General features: G+C 40.4%; 2 protein-coding genes across 6 annotated transcripts in view; one reads left to right on the top strand and one right to left on the bottom strand.

Moving 5' to 3' along the window:
• Nucleotides 1-4,926: 4,926 nt before the first annotated feature.
• Nucleotides 4,927-18,637, top strand: MYL6 (myosin light chain 6). Of its 4 annotated transcripts, none has more exons than XM_053455622.1 (7): nucleotides 4,927-5,103; nucleotides 12,501-12,528; nucleotides 14,716-14,859; nucleotides 15,104-15,277; nucleotides 15,480-15,557; nucleotides 16,434-16,475; nucleotides 18,280-18,637. In XM_053455622.1, exons 1-6 carry the CDS (start codon nucleotides 4,942-4,944, stop codon nucleotides 16,460-16,462), a joined length of 615 nt encoding a protein of 204 aa, XP_053311597.1. In that variant the 5' UTR covers nucleotides 4,927-4,941; the 3' UTR covers nucleotides 16,463-16,475; nucleotides 18,280-18,637. The 4 variants fall into 4 exon arrangements, with proteins under 4 accessions (XP_053311597.1, XP_053311596.1, XP_053311599.1 ...); XM_053455624.1 differs by lacking the exons at nucleotides 4,927-5,103; nucleotides 12,501-12,528 and adding exons at nucleotides 11,814-11,940; nucleotides 12,251-12,278; XM_053455621.1 differs by lacking the exon at nucleotides 16,434-16,475.
• A 4,045-nt stretch (nucleotides 18,638-22,682) lies between these two features.
• Nucleotides 22,683-26,229, bottom strand: part of SMARCC2 (SWI/SNF related, matrix associated, actin dependent regulator of chromatin subfamily c member 2) — a 19,747-nt gene continuing 16,200 nt past the window's right edge. The window contains exons 27-28 of one of the 2 annotated variants that reach the window (XM_053455619.1): nucleotides 26,116-26,229; nucleotides 22,683-24,298 (exon numbers count right to left, since the gene is read on the bottom strand). The exon at nucleotides 26,116-26,229 is cut by the window's right edge and continues 270 nt beyond it. In XM_053455619.1, coding sequence (XP_053311594.1) covers nucleotides 24,237-24,298; nucleotides 26,116-26,229 — 176 coding nt within the window. In that variant the 3' untranslated portion in view covers nucleotides 22,683-24,236. The remainder of the gene's footprint in view (nucleotides 24,299-26,115) is intronic. The other variant, XM_053455620.1, reaches the window with a different exon arrangement.

Below are 26,229 nucleotides of genomic sequence, written 5' to 3'. Positions count from 1 at the left end.
ATAAAATACAATATGTACTGATTTGCATAAACACATTGGACTCCATACAAAATGGTGGACTAGAGTATCCCTTTGATGTCTATCCATAGTATCACCTGCCTTCGCCAGTGTGTTATAAGTTATATTATACTTGGTTGCGCATGTGCAGTGCCTGTTTAAAGTGGAACATGTTCAATGACCGGGCCTTAAATTAGTTGGGGTGTAATGTGATGCCAAGACGTACTATGAGCAGGGTGTGACATCATGAAGGAATATAAAGGATTCTGTTTTATTTTACATTGGTTTTTTTTTTTTGGTTTTTTTTTTATTTATCTGGAAAAATAGCTGGGCACATGAAAATAAGGGGCCCTTTTTTAATCAGTGTTTGATGGCCCCAAGCTTTTTAATCTGGCCTTGGCTACAACAGAAGAATGAGCTTGATGTGACATAATGCAGGCCTCTGTTTACCACCATGTTTCTATAGTAGAGTAATGTAACAAGCCAAAGACTCCTTCATAGCAATCACAAGTGTTTGTATACATAATTAGTAGAGCCATGTGTCGTCACTGTACAATTTACATGTATAATCAAACCCACCTTTTACTATGAAACGTACCAATTCTCTACATTGTTGGATTGTTTTTTTCCTTATGCAGACCGTTTCTCTTTCCTAAATATGCTTTTAACATTTTTAATACTAGACATTTTTTTACTGCATTTGTTTACATGTTTTAGATCTGTATGGTTTTTATTTAGCTGTTTATTTAGGTTTATATTATTCACTTTTGTACTTTTTTGTTAGACACCAAATATGTGAAAGTTTGGCGTTTCCTAATTTGAAAGAAAGTGATGTAAGTTTTTTTGTTTTCTTAATGGGGGAGGACACAGAATTTTAAGGCAGATAAGAACGCTATTTTAAGTGGGACTGGCTGCTAGTGGATGTTGAACTGTCCATAATTAGGCATTTCACTAGCAGTAAGAACAGCATTTCCACGCTAAATAAACAGCGTTCCTTGGCTTTAACCTGTGGCCGGCCGGCCTAAGTGTTATTTACTGAAATTTATAAATGTTACACAGAAATGTTGTGGAGAGAAATTCAAAGGGACTTATCCTGGCTAGTGGGTCATGGTGTCCTAACCCTTGTGTGCCGGGGACACAATTTGCAGAATTCATTATGCTTTTTTCTGCAAGATCGGGTGAACTGGACCTGCACAATGCAGTGGCAGCGTTTTACTATAAGCAGATATTCAGGCGGCCCACAGCAGCTGCTGCCACTCATGTATCTGTAGTCCCATCTGCACTCATACCTGGGGACTTCTGGGTTTGACCAGGCAACGTGCTGCTTCCAAGGTGTGTGTTTGGTAGAGGATCACTCATTGCTCAGGTTCTTCCTACTCCCCCAACTATGACCAGCCTCCAGCCTGTCCCCACATGTGGTTTTCTCTGCGCCCCGGGTGAAGGCACTACATCAGAAAAGTGCTAGCTCCAGGTTACCTACCTTGGGAAGTTCTGAGCCTTGCCTGCACTGCTAGATTTTATATATGGTGTGGGGTGAATGTTTCATCTAGAGCCCCCCCCACAATCTAAAGCCACCCCTGCATATTGCATGGTTCATTCAGTGAGGTGACAAATTTAAATATGCTTTACACAGGGCCATACAATCTATTCGTCTTGGAAAAGCTCACCGAATCTGGCCCTGCATAATGTGAGATCAGTGAGAAGAAATCCCCCTCTTTAGCATTCCCAGTGCTTATCTCTTTACAGCAAAAGTGTGGTGCGGAAAATCTCCACAGTGTTTCTTGTTAAAAAGTAATTTCTAAAAAGTAATGAGTCTAGCATTGACTAAAGGATGTTTTGTCATTTTGCATTTCAGTCGTTTTTTCTAATTTTGAGTTTTTTTGTTGTTTTTTTTTTTACCATTGTAGTTGTGTGCTGAGTTTTCTATTTTATTACAAGAAATATGTTGAAATATAAAACTATTGTCCTGCAGAGGGCCAGTCGCTGTAGAATAGCCCCTGCACACACATTCCCAAACACTGTGCATTGCCTGCTGATGTGTAACAACGTTTAGTATCTGCTCTGTACCAATATTTCACATTATGCAATAAATCTCTCTGGCATCATTTTTTGTGTAGAATTGTCTAATCATTAAAGCGGTTCTGCTGCCAACTCTTGAAACTTTATATGGCAACCTATCAACTCGCTATATGGAAAGGGTGAGCTTAGCATTAGTGGGTTCCAGTGCTTTTAGTGCCCCTCCCCCAATTTTAACACTCGCTCTTAACACCATCTACTTACACATATATCCACTCTAAGCACCACTTACGGTAGGCTTTCTCCTTGAGTCACTAACATTATTATTATTATTATTTGTTTTATATAGCACCATCAAGTTCCGTAGCGCTGTACAAAGGGCGGACAGGACATAACATGTAGTATATAACATGACAATTTGATTTACAGAAACAGGTGAGGCGGCCCTGCTCAAACGAGCTTACAATCTAGAAATCATACACAGACACTAACACACACATACACACACCAAATACTAACATACACACTCATGTTAACTCCATACACATGAACCAGGGCTCAAAAACCCTGGGCACCAAGTCGCCATGGTGACTAGAAACCATTTCCTGACATCCAGGGTTTTGCAGGACAAGGGGGTAAAACTTGCTAGGGCTGCCATTGTGAATCTGGGTACCTCACAGCATCCCACAGGAAAGCATAGGATTCCCGATGGCAGTAGATGAGTAGCGGCACTTCAGCTCTCCACGGGGGGGGGGGGGGTTATGTATGTGAGTGTGTGTGTATACTGTAGTGTCAGTCAATGTATATATGTATAGTGTTGGAGTCGGTATGTGAATGTGTGTATACTGTAGTGTCAGTCAATGTATATATGTATAGTGTTGGAGTCGGTATGTGAATGTGTGTGTGTGTACTGCAGTGTCAGAGCTGTTAGCACGAAGTATTGGCTAAATAATTGCCAATAATTGTGCCAAACATACATTTTACATTTTTTTTTTTTAGAAACCTGTGTTGTGTTTGCAATTGTTTTGATATTCATCACTACTGGTGTACTAAACATAATCACAGACAACAACATATCTGCATACATCTGTCAGCTCCTTTTTTTTTTTTTGGTAATATCGGGGACACCATAGTATATAATGACTGGTTATTATGGGTTGCTACAGCAAGTCCCAGAATTAGGAGGTAAGTTTTGCATTCTGGATTTGCCTCTTTGTCACGTGAAATGCTGGACTGTCGATGTGTTAGTTTGCATTTCTCAGGGAGGGTGAACTGGACAGCCTTTGAGCGAGAGAAAGGGGCTGACTGCTGCACCGAGCAGCAGAAGAGAGATGGCAGCATTCAAGCTGAGGGGCAAGTCAGCCCAAGTCAGTTTTTCTTTTCTGTTACTAGTTCTCTCCACTCATTTCCCTTTTCTCTCTGGTTCTTTCTATTTTCTCTCATGTTCTTCTCTGTCCTCTCCTTTATCTCTTTTTCTCTCTTCTGTCATTGTTCACTCTCCTATTCAGTCTCCCATCTCCTTTATCATTTCTCTCTTTTCCTCCTTGTCTAATCTTTCTAACTACTGAAACAAACATTCTAGCTGTCATCAGTAAAGCCATCCCGAGGCAAATTCTCCAGCCCCATAACCTGGCACAACATCTCAAAGACTGTGTAAGAAATGGCTTGGAAAAAGGTGGCATCCCTACCAATCATCACCTTGGTTCAGGGGACATTTGTGGAGATGAATGTCACCCACATAGCAGCAATCTTATTTGCGCATTGTACAGAATAAATGCCCCTTTTCAGTGACGTTCATGGCAACAAAACCATATGATTTCTAACCATCAATAGAAAAAATACCCAGATTGTTTTAATTAAAATAATTCTTCTGTCAACAACCGAGAATATGATAAAAATATTTATATACAATAATATAAGCCATGCTCCACTCTGCTTTTCACAATGAAAGATCAACTCAGAACCCAAGTGAATGCCGAGTATAGGAAACATTTGACATTTAGAGGGATTACTAAGGAAATATTCTTGAACCAGTGAAACAAAATAGAGGATATCTCTGCTTCTGTTGTTTCTAAAATTCCAATAAACATATTATCTTATAACTTCTTATAGAAGCTCCATGTGAAAATACACACATAATTGTGGGAGGCACTGGTAGCCTATATAAACCCTGTGACCCAGCTGCTCTGGCATGTAACATCATTTGGGAAGACCCTTCTTGCTCTCCCCTTATTTCACTCACATAAGGGTGAGCCCTCTAAACAGGTTCTCTGTCATGCTAGCTGTACTGAACATCATCACTTAGTGTGATTCATTATAGAAAACACCCAACATCACTCCAACTAATCCCACTCCTCCTTACTCCGTGAGTCCTGACCACCGCTGTGTATTTTTTTTTTCTTTTCACGGAACTACAAAGCCTATTTTTGTACTAGAAAAGATAGTCCTGGATTGGCTCCAGAATTATATCTATGAAAGGATTGGCATAGCTAAAAGTCTAATGCATAGCTTGACTCTTCAGCCAGCAAAGAGCCTAATATGTTCCCTTATCATGTCACACATTGCTTTATTCTGCATTCCACAACCTTCTTAATGGCATGGGTTAGAATAGATCCCTGAAATCCAACCTACCTCCCCTCTGTTATCATTTCCACCCCCTCCCCACCTAAGCAGAGTATTATCTTTAGTTATTCCCATGTGGCCTCATTCTATGAACATGCCAGCACAGTAACCCCATACCCGGCTGTCCTATATGAAATGGAAAGTAGGATTGTGGGATTTGCAGGTCAGTTCCTTATTTTAACACTTGCAGCCCCCCCCCCAGTGTACCCCTTTGAAGGTTGGTCTATGTGAGGTCACAGATAAACCAGGCTATTTAAGCTAAGATCTGTGGACCTTTGTCCTGTCCTGGTCTCTCTGCGTTTAATCATGCCTCCTAAGAAGGACTTGCCGGTAAAAAAGCCACTAGCCAAACCTGTAGCCAAACCCAAAGCACCTGAGGCAGCTCCTGCAGCCAAACCCAAAGAACCGGAACCAGCACCAGCGCCTGAAAAACCCAAGGAGCCTCCAGTTGACCTATCCAAAGTGGTGGTAAGTAAGTTTCACTCTCCTTTGTCGGTTCAAAATGCTTTTGGGAGGCAGATGAAAGCTAGAAAAAAATAATAAGCAGTATTGTATACCACTTTTGAGAGACACAATGTTTTTTATTCTCAATGATTCTGATGTTATGTGCGTCCATTTTACTACAGGAATGGAAGAACCCAAATTTTCATTCCCATTGTTATGTCTGAAATTTTGACTGTAACATGCATATCAATGATCAGCCAGTCTACCTAGTCGACCCCATGGCCTATTAAAGTAATGTAGGTTAGTTGAATTGACCTATTAATCCATAATGTGGTAAATATTGGTAATTTTTCTTTCTTTATCTAAAGGTGTGTTCTATTCTCGTGGGTCAACATATTTCATGTGCATTTGCTTTCTTCATTGAACACGCACTCAGTCCTGAGCTAATGCATAGAACGTATTGGTTAGGCTAAATAGAGCTTAACAATCGGCTCTTTAGCATCTTGTTTGGCGATTACAGTTAAAACAGTAATTCAATAATTGACTTTCAGGGTTACACACAGTAATGAAATTACCTTTTAGGATCAAGTAAGTAATATATATACATAACCAGTGTTGATTTGTACTATTTTCAGTTTTAGACTAGCTTTTCTTGTGACCTCTGCAAATCCTCCACATTCATATAATTGGATGTGTTTAGATAAAAGGGAATGAGTTCAAAGAGAAGTGAATAGAATAACATCATTAGGAGCCTGTTTCCGCGTCTGAGTTATCAGAAGGCCCTAGACACAGTTTTAGATTTTTACATACTATGTATATATATATATATATATATATATATATATATTATAATTAGTAAAGATGGATATATTCTCTACTTGTTGGTGAGTGCATACCCTTCTATTCCATTTTTTACAGGTTCAATCTGCTCTAGGAATGGCTGTACACTTAATCTATTTCTCTCCTTTAATTCTGATTGTTTCTCCATATTTGGTCAAAGACCCACCTAAAAATAGTTTTACAGATAATCCCCCAGCTGCCTTCTCCTAATCCACTGCTATATGTGAATACCCAATGGCCCCATGACTGCACGCACAAACTAAGATGATGTCCCCCAGCTCCAAAGCCTCCCACTGCTTCACCGTGATTGCAAGTAGAGAAATATTCCCTTGTGACCATAATATCCCATATAATGCAAGCAGCCATCATCACAATAATAATAGAATACAACAATTTGTCTATCCAGAGAAACACGCTACATGTTCATGATTAAGTCATGGTTTCTATATCTTCTCCATACATTACAAACCAAAAATGCATTTTGAGCATTGAGGTGTCAAACAACTTCACATATTGAAATGGTTTCTGAGAAGGGATCTAGGGGGATTATAATGAAAATTTAAGTGGCAACAAACAGGGAGAAACAATGATAATGACCATCTTCTTATGGTAATGTCTTTGATGTCATTATGACACCATCAAATACGTGCTGAGATTCTGTTCCTCTACTTGAATAGCATGCATCCACAGGAACATTTGTAGAATGCGTTAAAGAACCCCATGATCCACAAGTAATATTCCTAGAACTATAGTCCCATGTGCATGTGTTGAGAAGGATTTTTTTTCCGTTTGCACTAGGAAAAGATACTAAAAAGGTTAATGTGTGCTCATCTGAGTGTGCATAATTAACACTAGATCCTACAAATACAAACTAGTCAACCTTGTGTGCAATTTTGGCTAGACGCCATAGAACAAACTCATCATTTGGACTGCAAGTTCAAGCATAAAAAGAGAGCAGCCCCTCAAGTACAAAAATAATTAACACACTCCTTGTCTTTAATCCATCTGTAATAAAACCATTATATAATATTGAATCAGAAACCAGATTGTAAACTTTGCGATTAGACAAAATCCTCAGGGTGTAACATAAGGAAGTGGTGGCCCCATTCAGCAAATCCAACCAAAGTGGCCCCGTATTCATTATGCTCAGCGGGCTCTAACTAGTGCTTTCCTGCACACATTTACAAAAAAGGCCAGTGCACAGAAGCCTGTAAAGGGAGTACAGACAACATTTATTCAGCATATAAATTCCTCCTATACTCTTTCTTACTTTAAATGCATTGGGGCTATATGTGCATTTTGCAATTAACTCACCTTAAAAGGAATTGGCCAAAAACTCTAAAAATTGAATTAGCTCAAGGGCATGAGATTGCAACAGTCTGCAACCAAAAACTCTGTATCATTCTGTAAGTATAGTGCTACTGGTTACTAGGTACTCGGACGAGATTACAATTAGGATCTTATTACAGTATAGTTAATAAGTTTAACTTAAGTTTAACTTATTATGGGGGGGGCAAGATTGCAATATATTTCATATTAACCAAAAACAAGTTGTCACCCCTGTGAGGCAAGAACCCTGAGATTAAAGGTCAAACCCTGTTTACAGGTTTGATGATGAGGTCGGTTAAAAGTCACACAAGGCAGACAGTGTGTCACAGACCTATCCGCCATCAGATTATTTAATGTTTGATTAAATTAGACTTTTTCCCAATTGTTATTAATGTATAAATATACAATAAGCTCATACTGGCTTGAATATATCCCACCCAGACCAATCTGGACACCTATCATATGGCACCATATTTGGGGTAAAATTATTTGGGGATGCGGAGTATATAAAAGGAACAGCGCCGCAGCCAGCAGGCATTCGAATAATAGCACAGGCTGTGCTGAGTTGGCAGTGAGGAGCTATGTGTACAAAGGGGCAGGTGGTTTCTGTGATGGGGAGGCCAGCTCTCCTCCAACAGCTGCAGCCAGTGAAAGGATTAGCACCTTCTCTTAAAAGAAGATTTATTGGGTCGGTAGGTCCTTGTCCCTCTTCTGTCAAGATGCTGAGACTGATCATATTGCAGAAGATTAAGCTTTCACTGGCCTGACTTGCAGGCATCACAGACGAGTTGACAGGATGAAAAATCAAAAGATTTATGTAAAGGGATAATATTGTCATCACTGCATACGACCAATGACGTAACTGGAATACCCCCTCATCAATTCATACAATATGGTGTATAATATATGACATCATATGATAATAGTTTAACATTTCTGTGAAAATATCTGTTTCTTTTCATTTATGGAAAACAACCATTCTATAAAAGGTAATGTCCAAAGACATTAATTGTACTTTATTGAGCACCCAAAGGGGCTCACAGACAAAGCTGTCCTCTCAGCGGTCCTGGGAACAGATGCAGTGCTTACTCTTGCCAATGACACTAAAGTAAACCCATTCAAACAATGCTTTCTAGCCTCCAACAACCCAACAGAATCCCGAATCCGAATAGTGATTTCACTGCCAGGGTAGGATTAGATTCATGCATTGGCCAAGGGACAAAAATATCGTTTTATTTCCTTTCTCTGATCAGAAAATCTTTAGTAAGATGAATGTCACCATATACCAAGCATAGCTTTGTGTTAGTGGTAGGAAATTAAAAAAAAATGTACTATGTATAATTTGTAGAACTATATTTATTTAAAGGTCAGTAAGAATATTCATATTGTAGAACACCATATCATAAAAATATATTACATGGCAATGGTGGTGATTTATAAAGGTGTAACAAGGCAATGGCTAAAATAGCCCTTGTGTCAAATGTACATTGATATAATAAGCAGTCTTTAGATAATTTCTTTTGCATATACTGGGGAGGAAAAGTGAAAAATATTTAAAAATATGCTGTGCCACCTTATGGAAACGTTTGCTATGACAGTTTTGTAGACTTTCTTCGTATCTCCGTAGCCGACTGCAAATAATTTTATCAGCATTTTATTTACTTTCAATATTTCTACCCATCAGAAATCACTTTGTGTGATCAGATGCCATAAAAATATCATCAGGCAGTTATGTATCATTATTCATTATACAAAGCGAGAGGTGGTTCTTCTAATGACCAATGATTGGAAACACGCAACTGGACTCCATTACTGTTAGTTAAGGAGTGAGTGTCACTTAGTATATACAGTTATTTACAGCTCATAGTGTCCTGATTTCTTGTGAACTGATTTAGTAAGTGGAATTAGTCTCAAATGTGATTGCTATTATGTAACACCCAAGGCAAGAAAGCTAGTGAGAGTGTGAGGCATTGCAGAGGCCACCAATTTGGCTTTACTTTTCCAGCCGAGAAAAGCAGTGGAGGCCAGGACTAGTTACATCGATGTCCTTATTTTATTAGAATTGAATTAATGTGTAAGCAGAACTGGGCATTCCCACATGAGTATATGTAAGTTTACTCAAATAGTTTGGTTTGGTTGTCATAACCAGGTTTTTTTCCTTTTTACACCAATCTCAAGGTCTCCGAATGAACAGGCAAATTCTATGGTGACGCAGTCTGAAGTTAATTCCATAATGAATATAATGAGTTTACTAGAGGGCTAGACTGGCAATGACTGGGTGGCCCTAGCACTTTAAGGCCAGCAGCCGCCTGATGTAGCATCCAGCTGGGCGGCACAACGGGTGAGAGTGTGGCACTTTTTGCCAGTGGCCCATCGGGCATTTGCCTGGTGAGACAGATAGCCAGCCCTGGCCGGTTTTATTATATCTGAACATCCCAATTTGAGCTTCTCTCATCAATCTATCACAATTGAAATCCCTGTTTAAATACAACTTGGTTATTTCACAACTTCTTTACCCTCTGAAAAGTAAGGATTTTCATTATTTTCTGTTATGATAATCATTTAGTTGCCACCACTAACAAGTCACTATAACAGAATAGTTTTGGTTTAAAAAAGTACCCAGGTATGTATGATATTTTTTGTCCAAGTGGCATAGTTTAAAAGAAACAGAAAAAGGATGAGATGGGTAAAATAAAAACCTTTATATTTCTTATACAAACGCACACCCTAACAGTTAAACCTACCCAGGAAGTTTATTTTTGTAAAGATGGCTACAATGATTGAAATAAAATCCACTGTATGTGCAAGGGAGACCCCTGCCGGGCAAACTGAATGTTGCACTGGATACAAGTAACCCACTTGCCCTGCCCAACAGGGAAATGTTTGGTAGATCCACCCAGTGTCAGATTCTGACCATCCTTTATAAATGAAGAGGTTGTCCTGGGCCCCGCGCCTCCCAACTGCCCTTCACGCATAACCACTGCAGGGCTTTAAATAAGCCTGTTGTGCATTTGCTGAGAAGTCACCATCACCCTGAGAAAAATCCCAGCAAATGGCTTCTCTTGCGGTGGGTACATGATGTTGTTGCCATGGGGGGGCAACAACCTTTAATGGTGTAAAACTGCAGTGGCGCAGGCCTGGCAGCAGACGCGGGAGGTGCTGAGTTACACTTTCATGGATGTAGATGTCAGAGCGGGCCCCATTATTGCTAACCTGCTTGTGTAGGCAGTCAGTAGAGCTACACAGGCTGCTGCTATGGGACCTGTATAAATGCCATCTCCAGGGACACAGCTAAAGGACACCATACAGCTCTAAGTACCATATCCCACTAATGAGATCTAAGTAAGAGAAAAGTTTTCCACTCATTTGTGAGCAAGCAGAATGTGGTAAACTTGTATTTAAAGGGCAAATGGACGGGGAGCGGAGCATGGTCAAGACCCGGAGAGTTCCCAGGTATGTGTGTGAGTATAAAAAGCTGTGGGCATCCAGTCAGCAGACAGTCTTGCATCATTTGGCAGCCCCTGGCCTTAAAGTGCCAGGAGCATCATCCCTCGTCCAGCTTTGTTCCCAGAGATGCAGAGTTGTCTCTACTATAACACCAATTTATATTAGAGAGGTGCGGAGATGAGGAAAAGAAGTAGAAAAATCTCTGTGAACATCAAACTGCTAGAATAAAATATTAGCCTGCGCTACTGCAGTGGGAGCAGCACACGATTCCCAAAATACACAGTGACTACCCTAATCTATGATATAATCCTAACTGCAGAGGTTAAGTAACTAACATGGATCCCACGTGTAACATGTATGAACCCATTTCCCTGTGGCAGTCATCACGGCTTTGTCCCATATTTTAACCTCTGTGGTCAAGCAAGTATTATATTTTAGGGGGTCCTGAGCAAAAAGATATAAGGGGCCCCATCTGCAATTATTATATATTGGTTTATTTACATATCTGGGAACTTTTGGCCTCCGTAGCCGACCCTTGTGGGGGGGTGGCCAGGACTGTCCACAAATGTCAGTGGGTGGTCCACCTGAAATCACAGGACACACCCACATTTAAAGGGGAAATGGGCAGGGAGTAGGGCGTGTCAGGACCCTGCTCCCGCGACCCCGATGATTCCCAGGCATCTTTATATAGCACCATCATATTCTGGAGCACGGTACAATGGGAGTGGCACACAGTATAAATGTTCATAACCTAACACAACATTTATAATGACAATTGTGTGTGTTTTAAATGCAATATATTATACTGATATAACTGCATGAGGAATCTGTATCCCACCCTTCACACAACCTCTGATGGAGGCCATTAAACCACTGAAGCCCCTAAGCAGCTGCTTTCTCTGCAGTAACGCCACCTGTGTCAGTGCAGATTTTCCCCGCTGTGCAGATTAACCTATAGATTATAATTTTATTTTGGTATTTTAAATGTGACGTAAATTTGTATAAACTGTAATTCCGCGCGCTCCGTCCCCGGCAACATCCTAATACCGCCACCAGAGGGCACCCGGATCATTAAACCAAAACAGGCAAAGCGTTCCTGTAGTCATATACGCTCACACTGACGTCAGACAATATCTGGTTTGTGATTGGGTGGAAGAATTAGAGCAGTGACGCAGCTTAAGGTAGAAAGAGCTAAGGCGGCGGCTTGTCTGTTACATTCCGGAAGGTTGAAGAGGAGACGAGATGGTGAGGAGGGAGCGGGAAGCCATCGCTTAGGGGCCCCTTTAGTGCGAGATGATAATCATTGCATGGCAGATAATGTCTATCCATTACATCTGTCCTGATGTAGCAGACGCGGAGTCCCGCATTCCCCCTCGGCTCTATATGTTCCCGGTCACCGTCCCTTAGCTGTAATGGCTGCCCAATCCTCCCCGCCTCCCAGGGATCAGGGGCCGTAGTGCTTCTTCTCCACTCGCCGGGTGTTATTGCGGGGCGCGCCCTCTGTTTCCCTTGTGCCCTTTCTCACCATACCTTTTACTTCTCTTGCATTGAACAGAGTGACTTCCCAGAAGATCAGATCCTCGGTAAGTGGACACTCGCTCTGTGGATTGCGTCACCTGAGCACCACTTACTGATTGCTTATGTGACGCCTCAGAGGTTTTGATGTCACCAGGTGGTAATCTCCGTGCCAGGCTGTCAGGGCTGCTTTTACATCATGCCTCCCAAAAGTACTTTCCTCTGTCTCTCCTGTTCTGCCCTCTCACCCCTGTCTGCATCTCTATTTCTCTTCTGTCTCACGTCTTCAGATTGAGTTTAGCTCAGAGCAGCTGGAAGGTAAGTGAGCGGAGTGTGTTATGGACCCCCACTCAGTGCCCTGAGTGACCCCTAACCTCTGCCCCCTCCCGCATCTCTTTTTATTAATAGTTTCCCAGCTCGGGTGTCTTTATCCATATATTTCCCTGCCTAATTAGCAACTATTAACTCCTGATTGCTAATGCCTTTTGGGTGGGCCTCCTGCTGCCCACTACTTAAGTTGGACTAAAACTCCCATCAGCCTTTTCCTGTCTAACACTTGAGGACCCCTGTTGGTGTTATTTCTCAATTGGTTGACACTATCAATTTACATAGTGTGTTTAGTTGTGCTTGTTACTCTTTAACCCCTTACTGTCATAGAGTCCACAACTTAACAAGTGTGATAAAGTGCATGCCTGTTTGGGTTCAGCCTGTTGTCTGCACCGGGTGTGTTAACGGACGATGTTATTGAAGGAATACATGGTGGCACGATGTCTGCATGCAGAAGATGCGCGTTTGGATCAGGCCAGGCTTGTGGTTCTGATGTATGATGCTGTGGAGATCCATTACTGGGATGCGGGGGTTTTGTATGCCGTACTCGGTATTGTTGAGGTTTGACACAGCCCCAGCCTACACCCCTCTCCCTTGGAAGAAAATGGCTGCTTTGCTGCTCTGTGGATGCCTTATATGGTAACAAAGCCTCATCCTGAGCCTGTGAGTGCAGAGCTGTCAGGGGAGGGGCTCTGTTCAGTTTAAGGTAATGGGGCGTGTGGAGCTGTTCCCTGCATTCCACTGGGAGATGCCTTAACACAAACTATTCTTTTTCCTCTACGCGTGTCTGTGTGTTAGACATAATAACAAGAGCTAAGGAAAAGGAAGCTGTGCAGTGTTTGGGCACTGTGGGCACTATTGCCTCTCTGGAATGCAGCAGGAGGGGTCGGGCTCCAGGGAGTGCCACAGGCAGGAAGTGGCTGCCGTCAGACTGCTTAGTGACTAATCTAACCCTCTAATCTTTCTCCCAGCCCGCTCTCTGGAGTGTTTAAGGGGTGTCTGTAATTGTGCAGCTCCACGTATGGTCACTGCATTATAGAATAAACCGTACACTGCGAGAAACGTTACCGAGTGAGTGAAGACGGCGGGGTTGTCAGCCGCCTTTTAGCTGCCTTACTGGCCCTGGCACAATGCGTAGGCCATTTAGTTGTTTACTCTACATTGCTTATGCCTGTCGCCTTGTCACAGTCCCCGTGACTATACTATAACAGCTTCAGTGCTTATAATATTTATAAATTAAAGTGTTAATATGGAGGAACCAATATAATCTTGGTTCTAATTTACTTAACAGCGAGTTACTGGTTTGAGGTAAAATGAGTTGTGTGATTGGTCGTCTGTCCCCGGCTGGCAGGAGAAACTTTACTGGGTTGGCCCTTGATGATGCATATTTAATGCGGTGAAATGAAAATTGTCGCTTAACTACAACTTGTTAACGTTTATCGAGCACCAGAGATACAGGATACAGAACGCAGGGCGTTCCTCCAACATCTGGAAGCTGTAATCCTGATCCATGCCCCACATCTGGTGGAGAGAGAGAGAGATGTCATGCAGTCAGTTATTGTGAAATGCAGAGACGGGGAAACGATAATCTATGAAGGCTAACTATTTCCTGCATTTGACTTGGTTTTAAGGATTATGTCATGCAATAAAGACGTGCGCAAAATTATCCTCGTAGTAGTCGATCATTTGCCCTTTTATAGAAACCCAGAACTTGAGGGCTGATTGAGAACCATTTTTGGCCCGTCTAGTTTGCCCGGTTTTCAAACCTTACTCAGACCTTAGATCCGGGATAGCTGACGCTACTGAAGTGCTTTGATGTGACAGATGTAGAAACAATTCTAAATTTGATATCTAGTGGGATTAAAATGCGTTGCTGCTCAGCGTCTGTCATAGTTTGAGGATCATGGGAGATGACGGCTTAGAGAATTGGAGGTTGCCACTCCAGGTTCCTGCATTGTAGCCGAGCAAACCCAGCAGGTTTCTTTGACCTCTCTGTACCTTGACCCAGCAAACATTGTGAATATACTCTCTCTGAATGATGCTTTGTTTTATTGTTGTGAATGAGTGTATGCGTGCCCCCAGCTCCCTGCCCCAGTATGCAAACGGGTAAATTTGCTAACCTCAGGTGGATTAGGAAAATTCAGGCCGATTAATGTATTTTGCTTCTTTACATGGCAGACTTTAAGGAGGCTTTCCTCCTCTTTGATCGTACCGGTGATGGCAAAATCCAGTACAACCAGTGTGGGGACGTCATGCGGGCCCTGGGACAAAACCCCACCAATGCAGAGGTTCTCAAGGTGCTGGGAAACCCAAAGGCTGAAGGTGAGTAAGCATCATTCCAGATCACTATGTGTGTCCCTTTCTATTAGAAACATTATCTGAGGATCCAGCGTTTGTAGAACGGATATATCCTTTCCATGTGTGGCAGTTGCCAGAATGTGATCTTTATCATTAGCCGTTTGTTTTAAAGACGTGTTCTTCATACTTGATCATTGCAAATAAACCCTGTATGTGCTACAGGCTATGCCTGGAACATTTTTGATCATACATCTCCCCTCTCCCGCAGAGCTGAACACCAAGCTGCTTGGCTTTGACCAATTCCTCCCCATGCTTCAGACTATTGCGAAGAACAAGGACCAGGGCACCTTCGAGGACTTTGTGGAGGGTTTAAGAGTCTTTGACAAGGAAGGCAACGGCACCGTGATGGGAGCCGAGCTGCGCCATGTTCTAGTTACACTCGGTAATCGGAGCTTGGGCTTTGCATAACACTTCTGACTTTTCTACACTGGGATACATTATCTTGTAATTACCTGACTCCTAATAGAAAATGATCCATATTTTATACACTCCTGTTTTACCTATTGCATTTTCCATTATCGTCTTTGCTGAATGACCACGCTTGATTATATGCGTTGTTTTTAATAAACCTTTCTGTGTCTTAGGAGAAAAGATGGGTGAAGATGAGGTGGAGACTCTTCTCGCTGGTCATGAAGATGCAAATGGTTGTATTAATTACGAAGGTGAGTGTCTCAATTTTGTGACCAGTCTGCTTAAAGGGGAAGTCCTATAAGTGACTATCTTCCTCAAATATAAGAATGACTGTGTATAGCCATCTGTCTGAAATTAGTCTGCTGGGAGAAGCAACCATGTGTCCACTGGCAGAATGTAAATGAGACAGATGTAATGCTCTTTCCAAAAGTACATTTGTTTTTTTGAGATGCTACATGAATTAATTATTTTGGAGTTTTTATACAGTTCTCAACAACCTCCCTGAAAATAATTTCATGTTGAGTAAATATTAAAGCTATTCCTAGATATTAGTAGTCCAGTGCTATGCACATTCATGTAGTCAAGCTTTCTTAAAACTCTAAATAGACATACAATTTATATTTAAGTTTCTTATTCCATTCACAGTTTAATTTTGGCTTTTTGAGAGATTTCTTAGACTATCTCTTTATAAACCATGTTTTGTTTAAGCAAAATGGAACTCTCGTTCTTGTATTGAACCTGATTTCTTCTTTGGGTGCCCCGCTTCTGATTTGATCATGAGGGAAATTTATAAAGCCTAAGTGAGGTCCTCTAGCCAAATCGTAACATAAGTATAACGAGCGCGTGAGGAGCACCCTGTGGTAACTTAGGCCGGGAATATGTCGCCTTTCCGATCTTCGTCCGCTTGCCAGTGTGATCGGTTGGACGTTTTCATATTGTGAAATAATTTTAGTAGCAAAAAGTGCAGATTAAAGTACTTTAATGCTTAACATTTGTCCCTTCCTTTTTAGAGTTGATCATTTGTTGGTGGGGGGGTTTAAATACAGATGGAGTCCTTGTGTGGTTCGGGAGGGGGTGCATGTTGGTGTTGGGTAACTTCAGTCTCTGACGGCTCTTCCTTCCTACAGACTTTGTCAGGCACATCATGTCTGCGTGACCGCACCCCATGGGTACGCTGGTTCCTCCACGTGGTTTGAGTTTGATGATTTTGGTTATTCTTATTCCTCTTTGTTCTCATCTCCTGGACTCTTTGGCATGTGTCTGCATGCTCTACGCTGTGCTGGAGCTACTACGTAGTAGTCAACCTCTCTAACGAAAAGCCGTGTTTTAATGCAAACTTAACAAGTTTGGCTAACAAGCCCTTTCTGCTGTGAGACAGCTAACTGCTCCAAATTGACCGTGAGCATGGATTGTGTGTTTGCTGTGGGCTGCGAGTGGTGATTGATGTTTAAGTCGGTATGTGCCATTAGCATTTCTAGACTAACATTTTGGGCAAACTAGCTCTCGTTTAACAGGGCTTAATTGAGAGGGTTATCTTGTAAAGACACCCATGGAAGAAACTCTTTCCATGCTCCTTAATCGCAACCATTGCTCTTGAGAACCATAATAGATTCTAAGGACCGTGTGGTGAAACCTGTCTTCATACCTTGTGTTGCACCAGAGCAGGGTCAATGGTTATTTAGTACGGTAACCTTGCTTTAAGCTGGCGTGTCTGACCGCTGTGGATGGGTAATAGATAAAGCAAAGTGCAAGATTAAGCAGAACTGTACTAGACTTCACAAACTGAATGGTAAAACCCGCAGTATAGTATGGGGGATGGAGCCCTGAGCTCTTGTTAACTAGCATTAAAGGTGGATACAAGGCTGATTCTTGGGTACAGTATGGAGTAACTGGGATATTTTACTATATTCTATATGATGTATACACACAGCAAATTAAATGATGGGGAAAATGACTCCCTGATTTATTTTTGGAAGACGCTCTTCTGTATATTTTGCTTATTTATTGAAAACAAGGCCATCCTAGTGTTGTATTTAGTTCTTAAGTTCCTTTAGCCAGGTTGGATTTTGTAGCAAAACTTCTTTTAATGTGATACTAGGGCTTGCAAGCTCACGAGCGCCGATAGGGGCAGCACAACTACAGACAAGTCCAAGAACCATTTGTTATTGTCGCTAAAAAAAATAAATAAATAAAACTCTCATTTTATATTAAAATAAATAGACCCAGAAATACTCCCAACTCTGATCTGCTTACATAATATATAAAGTTCTAATTCAGCATTCAGTGCCTGAGTTTGTAGAATGAGCAGTAACTGTTACCCTTTTAATCTGTAATGTAGATAATTCCAGGCTTGTGATGGGAGTGAAGTAGATGGAGCGTGTGCAGCATCTCGAATCCTAACTGTTTGTGTGAATACATCTTCTCCAATCCAAAAACCTATTGCTTCTGTGCTATGAGCAATCTGCTGATGATTGCGAATACCATGTTGTAGATGGTAGTCCTTTCTTTGATGCTTTAGCTTGAAACTCTATTTCAACCCTTCCTCATTGCTGTAGCAAATAGTGAAGCTTTAGTAGAACGATGATGCTGGGGATCCAGTGCTGCAATCACCCGGGGAAGACGAGGCTCTTGCTAATAGGGGTTGGCTGTGTTTCCTCCCCTATCGGTGCTTGAGCTTTCCTCTCCTCTATCAAGGGCTGTGCGCTTGTTCATGCGCTGTGTCAAAGAACCACGGTGATTTCTATACAAATTAAATAACTACGATACATGTTTTTTGCTTCCTTGTGAATTTCAGGCTTAAATGTCTTCTCCGTGCAAGGATTGCATCGTATGCCTTACGTTCCTCCCAAATCTTTTGAGGCAGAAATCACCTGAATGGGGTTTTTTGTCCTGTGACAAACAGCTGGGTGCACATCCTGTTCTATGTATCTTTCTTTTATCAAACATCTAATACGTGACTTTTATCTCTTGCAGAACTTGTCCGGATGGTAATGAGCGGCTAAACTGTCATCGTATATACCAGCTGGAGGGGAGCGGCTCTTGTGTATTAGTGTTCTTTTGTTACCTATTATATTTTCCTTTTTGTTCTCCTGGAGGGGAGGCTGGGTGGTTTTAGAAAGTGCCTTTTCTACTTCTCCTGTCAATCTGTTCTGTCTTGGAAATGGTCACATACCATCGTGGTAGAGAGTTGGGTCCAATGACATCTGAGACCCTCGGCAGAAATCCCAACTAAAGGAACCCGGAGACTCCGTTCTGAGCTGCTCTGCTTCATTGTGTAGATAAATTATTACTACCTTTCCATCACCAAATAAACTAATTACCTTTTTCAAAACATCTGATCTTTAATTTTATTTCCACTGAGATGGCTCAGTCTATTATCAGAAAATAATTAGGAATTGGGGATTTGTAAGCAGGACTCCTGAACATCCACACTTACTACTATAATCAATAGACACTTTAATTCATGTACAGGACATGTCAGTTCTCCTCTAGTACAAAACACATTTTGTTTGTGCAAATATTGTCCAGATAAAGACAAAGTGATGAATGTTTACAGACATCACTTGCGCTTTATTTGGATGATTAAGTATAACTTGTTTACTTTTCCTAAGGGGGAATGTTTTATGCTACCCTGTACGCATATAACAAGACCGGAGGGCATTTTACTCACAAGATCAACACTAGAAAGAGGTCTCTTGACATACGTTGATACATTTGGCAGTTTTTATTTCCATGTCAATCCTGTGAGAATTTGCGTTTTGCTGCAGTAACTTGCTCCTTTAGCGCGTACATTTTTGTGGGAAAAGGGGTTAAAATGATTGCAGCTAAAGCTACGTGGTGCATCAAACATTAAATTCAACAAACTATTCTATAGCGTTGGCAATATTAAACATTTTATAGTGCATACCATAAGCTTTTCAGTGTTTTACCTTTTTAATATGGCAGTTTTGTGAAGAAACTCATTGTGGAGAAGGATCCCCTTAACCTTGTTACTAATAGTTATAATATATAAATGATATATGGCTAGCCCTATTTGAAAAAGTAATTGCCCCCTTAGTTATTAAATCAACCAAAGAAGCTACCACCCTTCCTTCAAACGCGCATAGAAACTCATTGTCGGTTATAGCAAACATTTGATTGCGGTTGCTTCTGCCGAGGCTGGCGCAACCGGTTATGAGGTTTAAGGGGCAATTACTTTTACACATGGGTAATAAAGGTTTTGATTGATTAATGCTTTATATTCAATTAATGGAATTAACAGTGTAACAACCAAACATGGGGTTAGATAGAAACCCGTTAGGGAGCTGAAAATTTTATAGAAGCTTAAACAGTCTGCCCCCCTGGGTTAACACATAAACCTGCGATAATACAAATAGTATATATTATTTATATATACAATATGAGGTAGCTGGAATAGAATCTAGTAGAAGCATACACAGAGAAGGAATTCAATCAAAGTTTGTGCATAAAGCTACGTTAATGGGACAGTTTATGGTACTTAACCAAACAGGAATGCGTATTATAAGAGTAGGTTGTATAAAAACAAAAAATACTGGAACGCTAAGTAGAAGCTGCAGCCAACTGCCTCGTTATATAGTCTGATGATTCTCTCCACTCATTGCTGTGGGGGCAATCTCAAGCCATAAAAAAACATTTATACATAACATAACAAAATATCTTATAGGGATATCACTGTTCTATATTAATTAATTATTCCTCAAAGGGGCACTGCTTAGACCTATCATTAGTCTACTTATATGGTAGCACTGCTTATGCCGATACGGTTATCAGCAACTCTTGCCAGACTGTCTGAAAAAGGAACTGGGTTTTCATGTATGAATGCCTCAAAATGTATCATGACAAGTAAACCCAACCTAATATGTTAAATAGAACAGGACGAGGATGCTCCATGCCTCTCTTTGAAACATTTCCTTAAATCATAGATAGCGATCAATAATAGTTCATAAAGTCGCCTGAAGGCTCTTCCCTGCTCACCATTTACCAAACCAACAACATATCCTTCTTCAGCCATTCAGAATGTTGGAAGCACATACTATTTATACTGTATATAGGCAACAAGAGGCAATGGGGTCTTTAATAATCAAAAGCACTGCTAAGTGTCATCATAGTATACATCCAGATTCACCAAGCAATGAGAGCAATGACATTCTGTCAGTGGAGAATTCCTTAGTTGTGTTTTCCAAAACCATCATCATTATTATTATTACTTAACTTTTCTTTATATAGCACCAACACTTTGTGCAGTGCTTCTTACAATATATACATTCAGAGTGTATGATAAAACTAGAAACTAACACAAAGTGATATTCATTTGGTAAAGAAGCTCCTGCCTGTAATCTTACACCGTGTTCTATTCTAGGGATATAATACTGTAGAGTAACATATTTGCCTTAGTAACCAGTAACCAAGTTTTTAATTTGAATATAATTTAGAAATGGACCTGGCAGAAACATTTAAGACATACATGAAAAGCTGCTGGTTTTGTATAGTCTCTAGTATGTATGTAACAATATTTAGAGCTGGGCTAAACATCACAAAATAAGGCTGGGCCCAAAAAAATGCATTAATAAATAGATTTCTTAAAAAATGTGTATTTTTATTTGAAAAACAAAAATTCTAATAGACTTGCAGAAAAGGAATTTCCAACTACAGTGGAATAGAAGAACAATACTATCGTGTTCGCTGCATGAAGCTGTCTCTGTGTCTGGCTGCATTTCCGGATGTTGCAGAACGCTCAGGAAACACAGAAACATTCCTGACTCCCAGAGCCGACTCCTAATACGGGCAACTGAACCCCTATCCCACCCCTGTCCACATCTACTACTCCATCAGAGGCTGGGCTATCCCACTCGAGTAGCTACATTATATTTAGAAATGTTTCCTCTCGCCAAATTAGCACAAAGCAAATTCAGTTTATATTTATAGAACCCTGAAAAGCCGTGTATATTGTGAAATTAGAACTTTTAGCAAATGCTTAGGAAGAAATGTAAGGATAAATGGTTCAGTGGAGGCAGGTTGCACGCAAGTGAAATCATTTATGGATACATACATTTTTGCAATTTGTGTGTTAACCCCTAGTTTGGAAGAAATTACAAAAGACTACATTCAAATATACAGAAACACGATGTATTTTATAGAAAGCTTGTGTTTATATAACACGTTAACTTTTTGAATAGGATTTACTTTGACCTTTATATTAAATAAAGCTGAAACCCCAAGAAGATATAAAAGAAGAACATTTAACACATTGATATAGCACTTTGAGTAGCAGAGTTCAAACACGCAAGAAAAAAAAGTCCAATATGTAAACAAGTCTATTCACTAAAATATGAGTTTTAAAGACAGCTGCATTTTTGATTTCCCAACCCTCATGAGCTTCCCCTGTAAGAAGGTCTGAGCTGGGAATTCTTGAGTCTCCTCATTCGTGGGACTATGTCTTCTACAGGTCCAGCTCAGCCATTGTTACAGGAGAACTTGCCAAAATTCACAGATAATGGAAACTTCAACTCTTCTGCATACTACACATTCAGTGAATAAACCCCAGAATCTCTCCAGTCGTTGTAAAACCCCCCATGACAATCCTTAGGTGCTTAAGCAAAGACAAACCCTTATGGGACTGGAGACACTCCAGGGAAATGTCCAAGCGCATTCCATCTGAAACGACATATCGCAGGGCCGGCTTTGTTTTAAAAGCCCCGCAGGCGCACGGTTCTCGAATCTCCTTTTAAGGACCTTGTAAAAATTTCCGTATTAAGAGAGCTAGATGATGGACTGTAAACATGGAAATGAATACATACCTTCGATGCAGTTGCCTAAATCTCACCACTGGACCTTTTTTAGATACATTCGATTTTATTTTTGCAATGACTATTTTTACACTATGAAAAAAATTAAAATTTCATGATCAGATGTTTGATATATTTGAAAAAATTCTAAAAGCTATAGATAGTAGCCATTTTCATTTGTCATTAAGTTAAAATGAAGTTGTTGTGATCTATTCGGTGAATTTCCTTCCATGGAAATTAGGATAAATGGTTTATTATTTTGTAGCTTGATTTAATCATATGTTTTAATTGCCATAATTCCAGTATTAGTAACATTTATTTTTCTTATATATTAAATACGATCTGCACAAAAAACAGGACTGATACCTGAAGATTATTTAGCAATGGCTTTTCTGCCTAAAACTTTAGATACAGTTTCCTCTTAGCATATAGTTGATAAAAACGACAGAATACTAAAAACTATATTGCGTCACCATAAGATTCTTGGCAAAAATTCCACCACTTCACATCCACTTCCCCTGAACAAAAACATCGAGTGCCTTGAGACAAAGTAGTCATTTGAAATCCATAAAAGATGTTAAATTTAAAGTTTTTAATACCCCAATGTTTGGGGAAATGTAAGATGCACAGACACAGGATAAGGTACAAGTAACATAAACAGGCAGACAGGAGTCAGCATAGCCAGGTGGTAGTCCCAAGGAGGTTGACCTCTATATGCAGAAATAATCCCCTTATAGACATAGCCAAAGAGATACACTCCTAAACTTCTCCCCCAGCTATAGTCTGGGGATGTTCTTCTCAAAGAAATACATTTTGTAATGATCTTCCCGATAGACAAAACAAGAGGATAAAGTATTGTTTGGAGATTCCTTATTGAATCAGCCTCAGCAGTAGCTTACAGCACCACCGGCACGCATACAGAGGTTATCAGTGCCCCATTATTTCTAGAATGAGTTGTTTCGAATTGATAGGCAAAGCCTAACTATAATCGTTTTGTTTTCTAGAAGAAAGAACCTTGCAAAACGTTTTATATACACATATTTATATATCTTTTTATAATAAAGTATACTCCCCCTTTAAGAGAACCTGCATTGAAGAATTTTACCCAGCCTCCTTTCTATAAAGTGCACTCTCAACATCCAATCTCCCATTCTCACCTTAAAATATTTAAAATACAATGATTTTAAAAAATGTTATATAGATAAAAGCAAAAAAAACATACTACTGGGTCAAATAGCATACTATAGAGTGAGACTAAGATCCCCCGGTTGATCTCCTGCAGAGGCTGAATACCTCCTGTGCACTCATTCTCACCCGCTATCAAGTAACCACAGGGACATGCACAGCCCACAGTTATAATACAAGGGACCTGCTGGTGTGCGCACGGTTCGGGAGGTGAAAGTAGTTCCAAAAACCCAAATGGCAATGGACGTTAAAAAGCACCTAGAAATAACAATTCTGAATCATCTTTGATAGAGTGCACAACACACCAACATTTTAAATACCAATTGTGTTGTTTTGTCGACTGTGAACTTAGAGGTTGTTGGAATTTGTTGTAAATCTGACAGATGTACTGTTAAAATGCTTTAACACCAAGCAGAAATCTTAACAAAACATACAGATTTCAGTTGTCACGGGCTCTGGGGCCAATAAACTGCAGGGCAGGAGGGACACCAGAATGCTGTTGTGCGGTTTGTGTGTCTTCTCATCAGCAGATAGCTGGGAAAGTCAAACCAAACCACAGTCACTTGATACAAGTCCATAGATCGCCACCAATAACCTGCTAGCCCCACACTTGAGTTACTGCGGATACACACGGTCCGGAGTTCTTCTTCTGTGACATCGCTGGAGCGCTTCAGCAAAGCTTCCCTTCTCATTTCACACCTGAATGAAAAAACTTTATGGTGTAGGTCTGAATACATTTATAAAATGAAGGGTGTTTGTGACTTCTGGGGAGCTTGACTCCCCCCCGGTAGTACTGTATGTATACAAGTATATTCGGCTTGTGGATAATGTTGGGGATAGAAAACAGGTTTGGCCAGATAGAAATGGCCAACGGGACTTCAGTGAAATGTATCCACTTTTTTGTTTACTGCAGCCGCCCCAATTAGAAACATTCCATGTTTATGGTTGGCCAGGGGTTACTGTGTTTCCAACAGGTTCTGATGGCAATGGTGTCCCAGGATCTGTTAAACAGAAAGAAACATGGAGACTGGGATGAACCAAAATGACCAAAAATAAACCATTTCTTATACAAGAAATCAGCAGCCTAATATCTCAATCCATTTATACATAGCAGACACTGCTAAGAACTTTACAGTATTTGTCAATGGTAGAAAAAGAGAGATCTTAAAAGAATGGAAAATAAATTGGAAAGGGGGTATTACAGGACAGAACGGTGCCTTCAAATCATTTTGCCCTGAAACCAACTAAACAAGGCAATAAAGTAAGACGAGGGGGAGTTCTCAAGACTCAAGGAAAGAAGATAGAGATTGTGTGCGTATAGCTCCCCCGTGTGGCAGTTTGGTGAACTCTTAGTAGCGCAATGAGATTAAATTTTATTTAATGTGTTTAACAGGGTCAAAAACATTGCTTCAGTGAGCAGACATATTTTTGTGTCTACCGGAGTATTGGGGGCTTCTGCTGGTTTTTTTTTTTTAATGGTGGTTATACGATCTGCTGTCAGACTAAAATAAAGTAAGTTTGTTTCTGTTAATTACAAAATTTACATGATACACTTGTGGATATGTCATGTTTATACATTGTACATTGCTGCGGAATATGATGGTGCTATATAATTCTATAAATAATAATAATTTGTAGTTTAATTAAACTGAAAGTAAGTACAAAGGGTATACACCGTTGAGACAGAACAGTAAGAAACACAGCCCTGGCATTTAAAAAGTTAAATAATCCAAAAACATGCAGCTGAACTTATATATGAACTGTATATATTTCTGTTTTGGAAGGATATCATCAGTTTCCATCTCACTGCACTTTGTCTCGATAAGTGGAAGCTAATGTAAAATCATCCCCTAATATGGGGAGGCAGCTCGGTCACCACCTATAGAACGTGCAGCAAGTCCTACAGAGCTGACAATGACCGTCACATAATGGCATGTTTATTATCAGGACAAATTACAAAAGTAGGGAGCTAATCAGAAGAAAAACCCACAGTAAAGTAAAAAATATTATTTTATGATATATGCTTTCCATATTATGGAAAAAAAAATTAATTATTCTAAAGGGTTCTTGCTTCAGTTTTATCTCTACATACATAATAATGCTTTCCACTAACAGAGCCAGATTTTTTTAACCCCTTTTTGAAAGATTATAAGGTCCTTGGACTTGTCTTATGTTTAGGAAAATAAATATTTTTATTTAAGCATTAAATACACTATAGGCAGTCGTGATATTTTAGGCGGCATCCCTGCTCAAACACACCGAGCTGACTTTTAATAAGGTCCTGCTTATCTAATGGAGTCAGGGTCCACCTGGGTGATTAAGGCTGATCCATTCAATTATTTACCACAAGGCAGTATAATAAGGAGTCAGGTATATTGAGCTTGAGATAAATGAAGATGAACACATACACATGATTATGCAGCTGTCTGAAAATAGTATTGAGAGCCCACCTTCAAATCCCTAGCTGTTCTTGGGTGGGTTAAAGGCAGCAAGTCACTAGTTTCAAAAACTAGCTTCATTATATTATGGAGTGTTTAAATCCTACAATACAACAACCATCGCTGTGCAATAAATATAATCCTGTAAATCTGTTTCCTGGCCTTTAAGAACTCAAGCTGGAGGCATTTGAAGCCCTGGCAATGTGATAACGATAATATAAACTCTCTAAAGAGAAGAAAAGTCATTGGCGGTTCCCAGTGTTGAAGCGAGCTTAATCTTACAAAACCGATAATATTCCTACATAGTTACCAGATAAAGTATATCACCTAGAAGTGCTTCTCACTCTTTAAAACATACCCTCAGTTGGTCTTAAGCTCACCTGGCGCAGGACTGGTGGTGATGGACGCCCCTCCCTGCACTGCGGCTACGATGGCGGGGCTGTGAGAGGCAGCTGAACTCAGGGTGGACGGCAAGTTAGGTGGTGCTGAGGATA

The sequence above is a fragment of the Spea bombifrons genome, chromosome 2 (assembly GCF_027358695.1).
Source record: "Spea bombifrons isolate aSpeBom1 chromosome 2, aSpeBom1.2.pri, whole genome shotgun sequence".
Taxonomy (NCBI): domain Eukaryota; kingdom Metazoa; phylum Chordata; class Amphibia; order Anura; family Pelobatidae; genus Spea; species Spea bombifrons.
Note: the sequence above shows the minus strand (reverse complement) of the source record. Positions and strands in the feature narration are given on the sequence as shown.

What these genes read in the sequence shown, in the direction of transcription:
- MYL6 (XM_053455621.1), top strand. Translation starts at nt 4,942, where the DNA reads ATGCCTCCTAAGAAGGACTTGCCGGTAAAAAAGCCACTAGCCAAACCT. An exon ending in TTGACCTATCCAAAGTGGTG is followed by an intron (nt 5,104 to 12,500) that starts GTAAGTAAGTTT and finishes TCACGTCTTCAG; the next exon opens with ATTGAGTTTAGCTCAGAGCA. An exon ending in TAGCTCAGAGCAGCTGGAAG is followed by an intron (nt 12,529 to 14,715) that starts GTAAGTGAGCGG and finishes TTTACATGGCAG; the next exon opens with ACTTTAAGGAGGCTTTCCTC.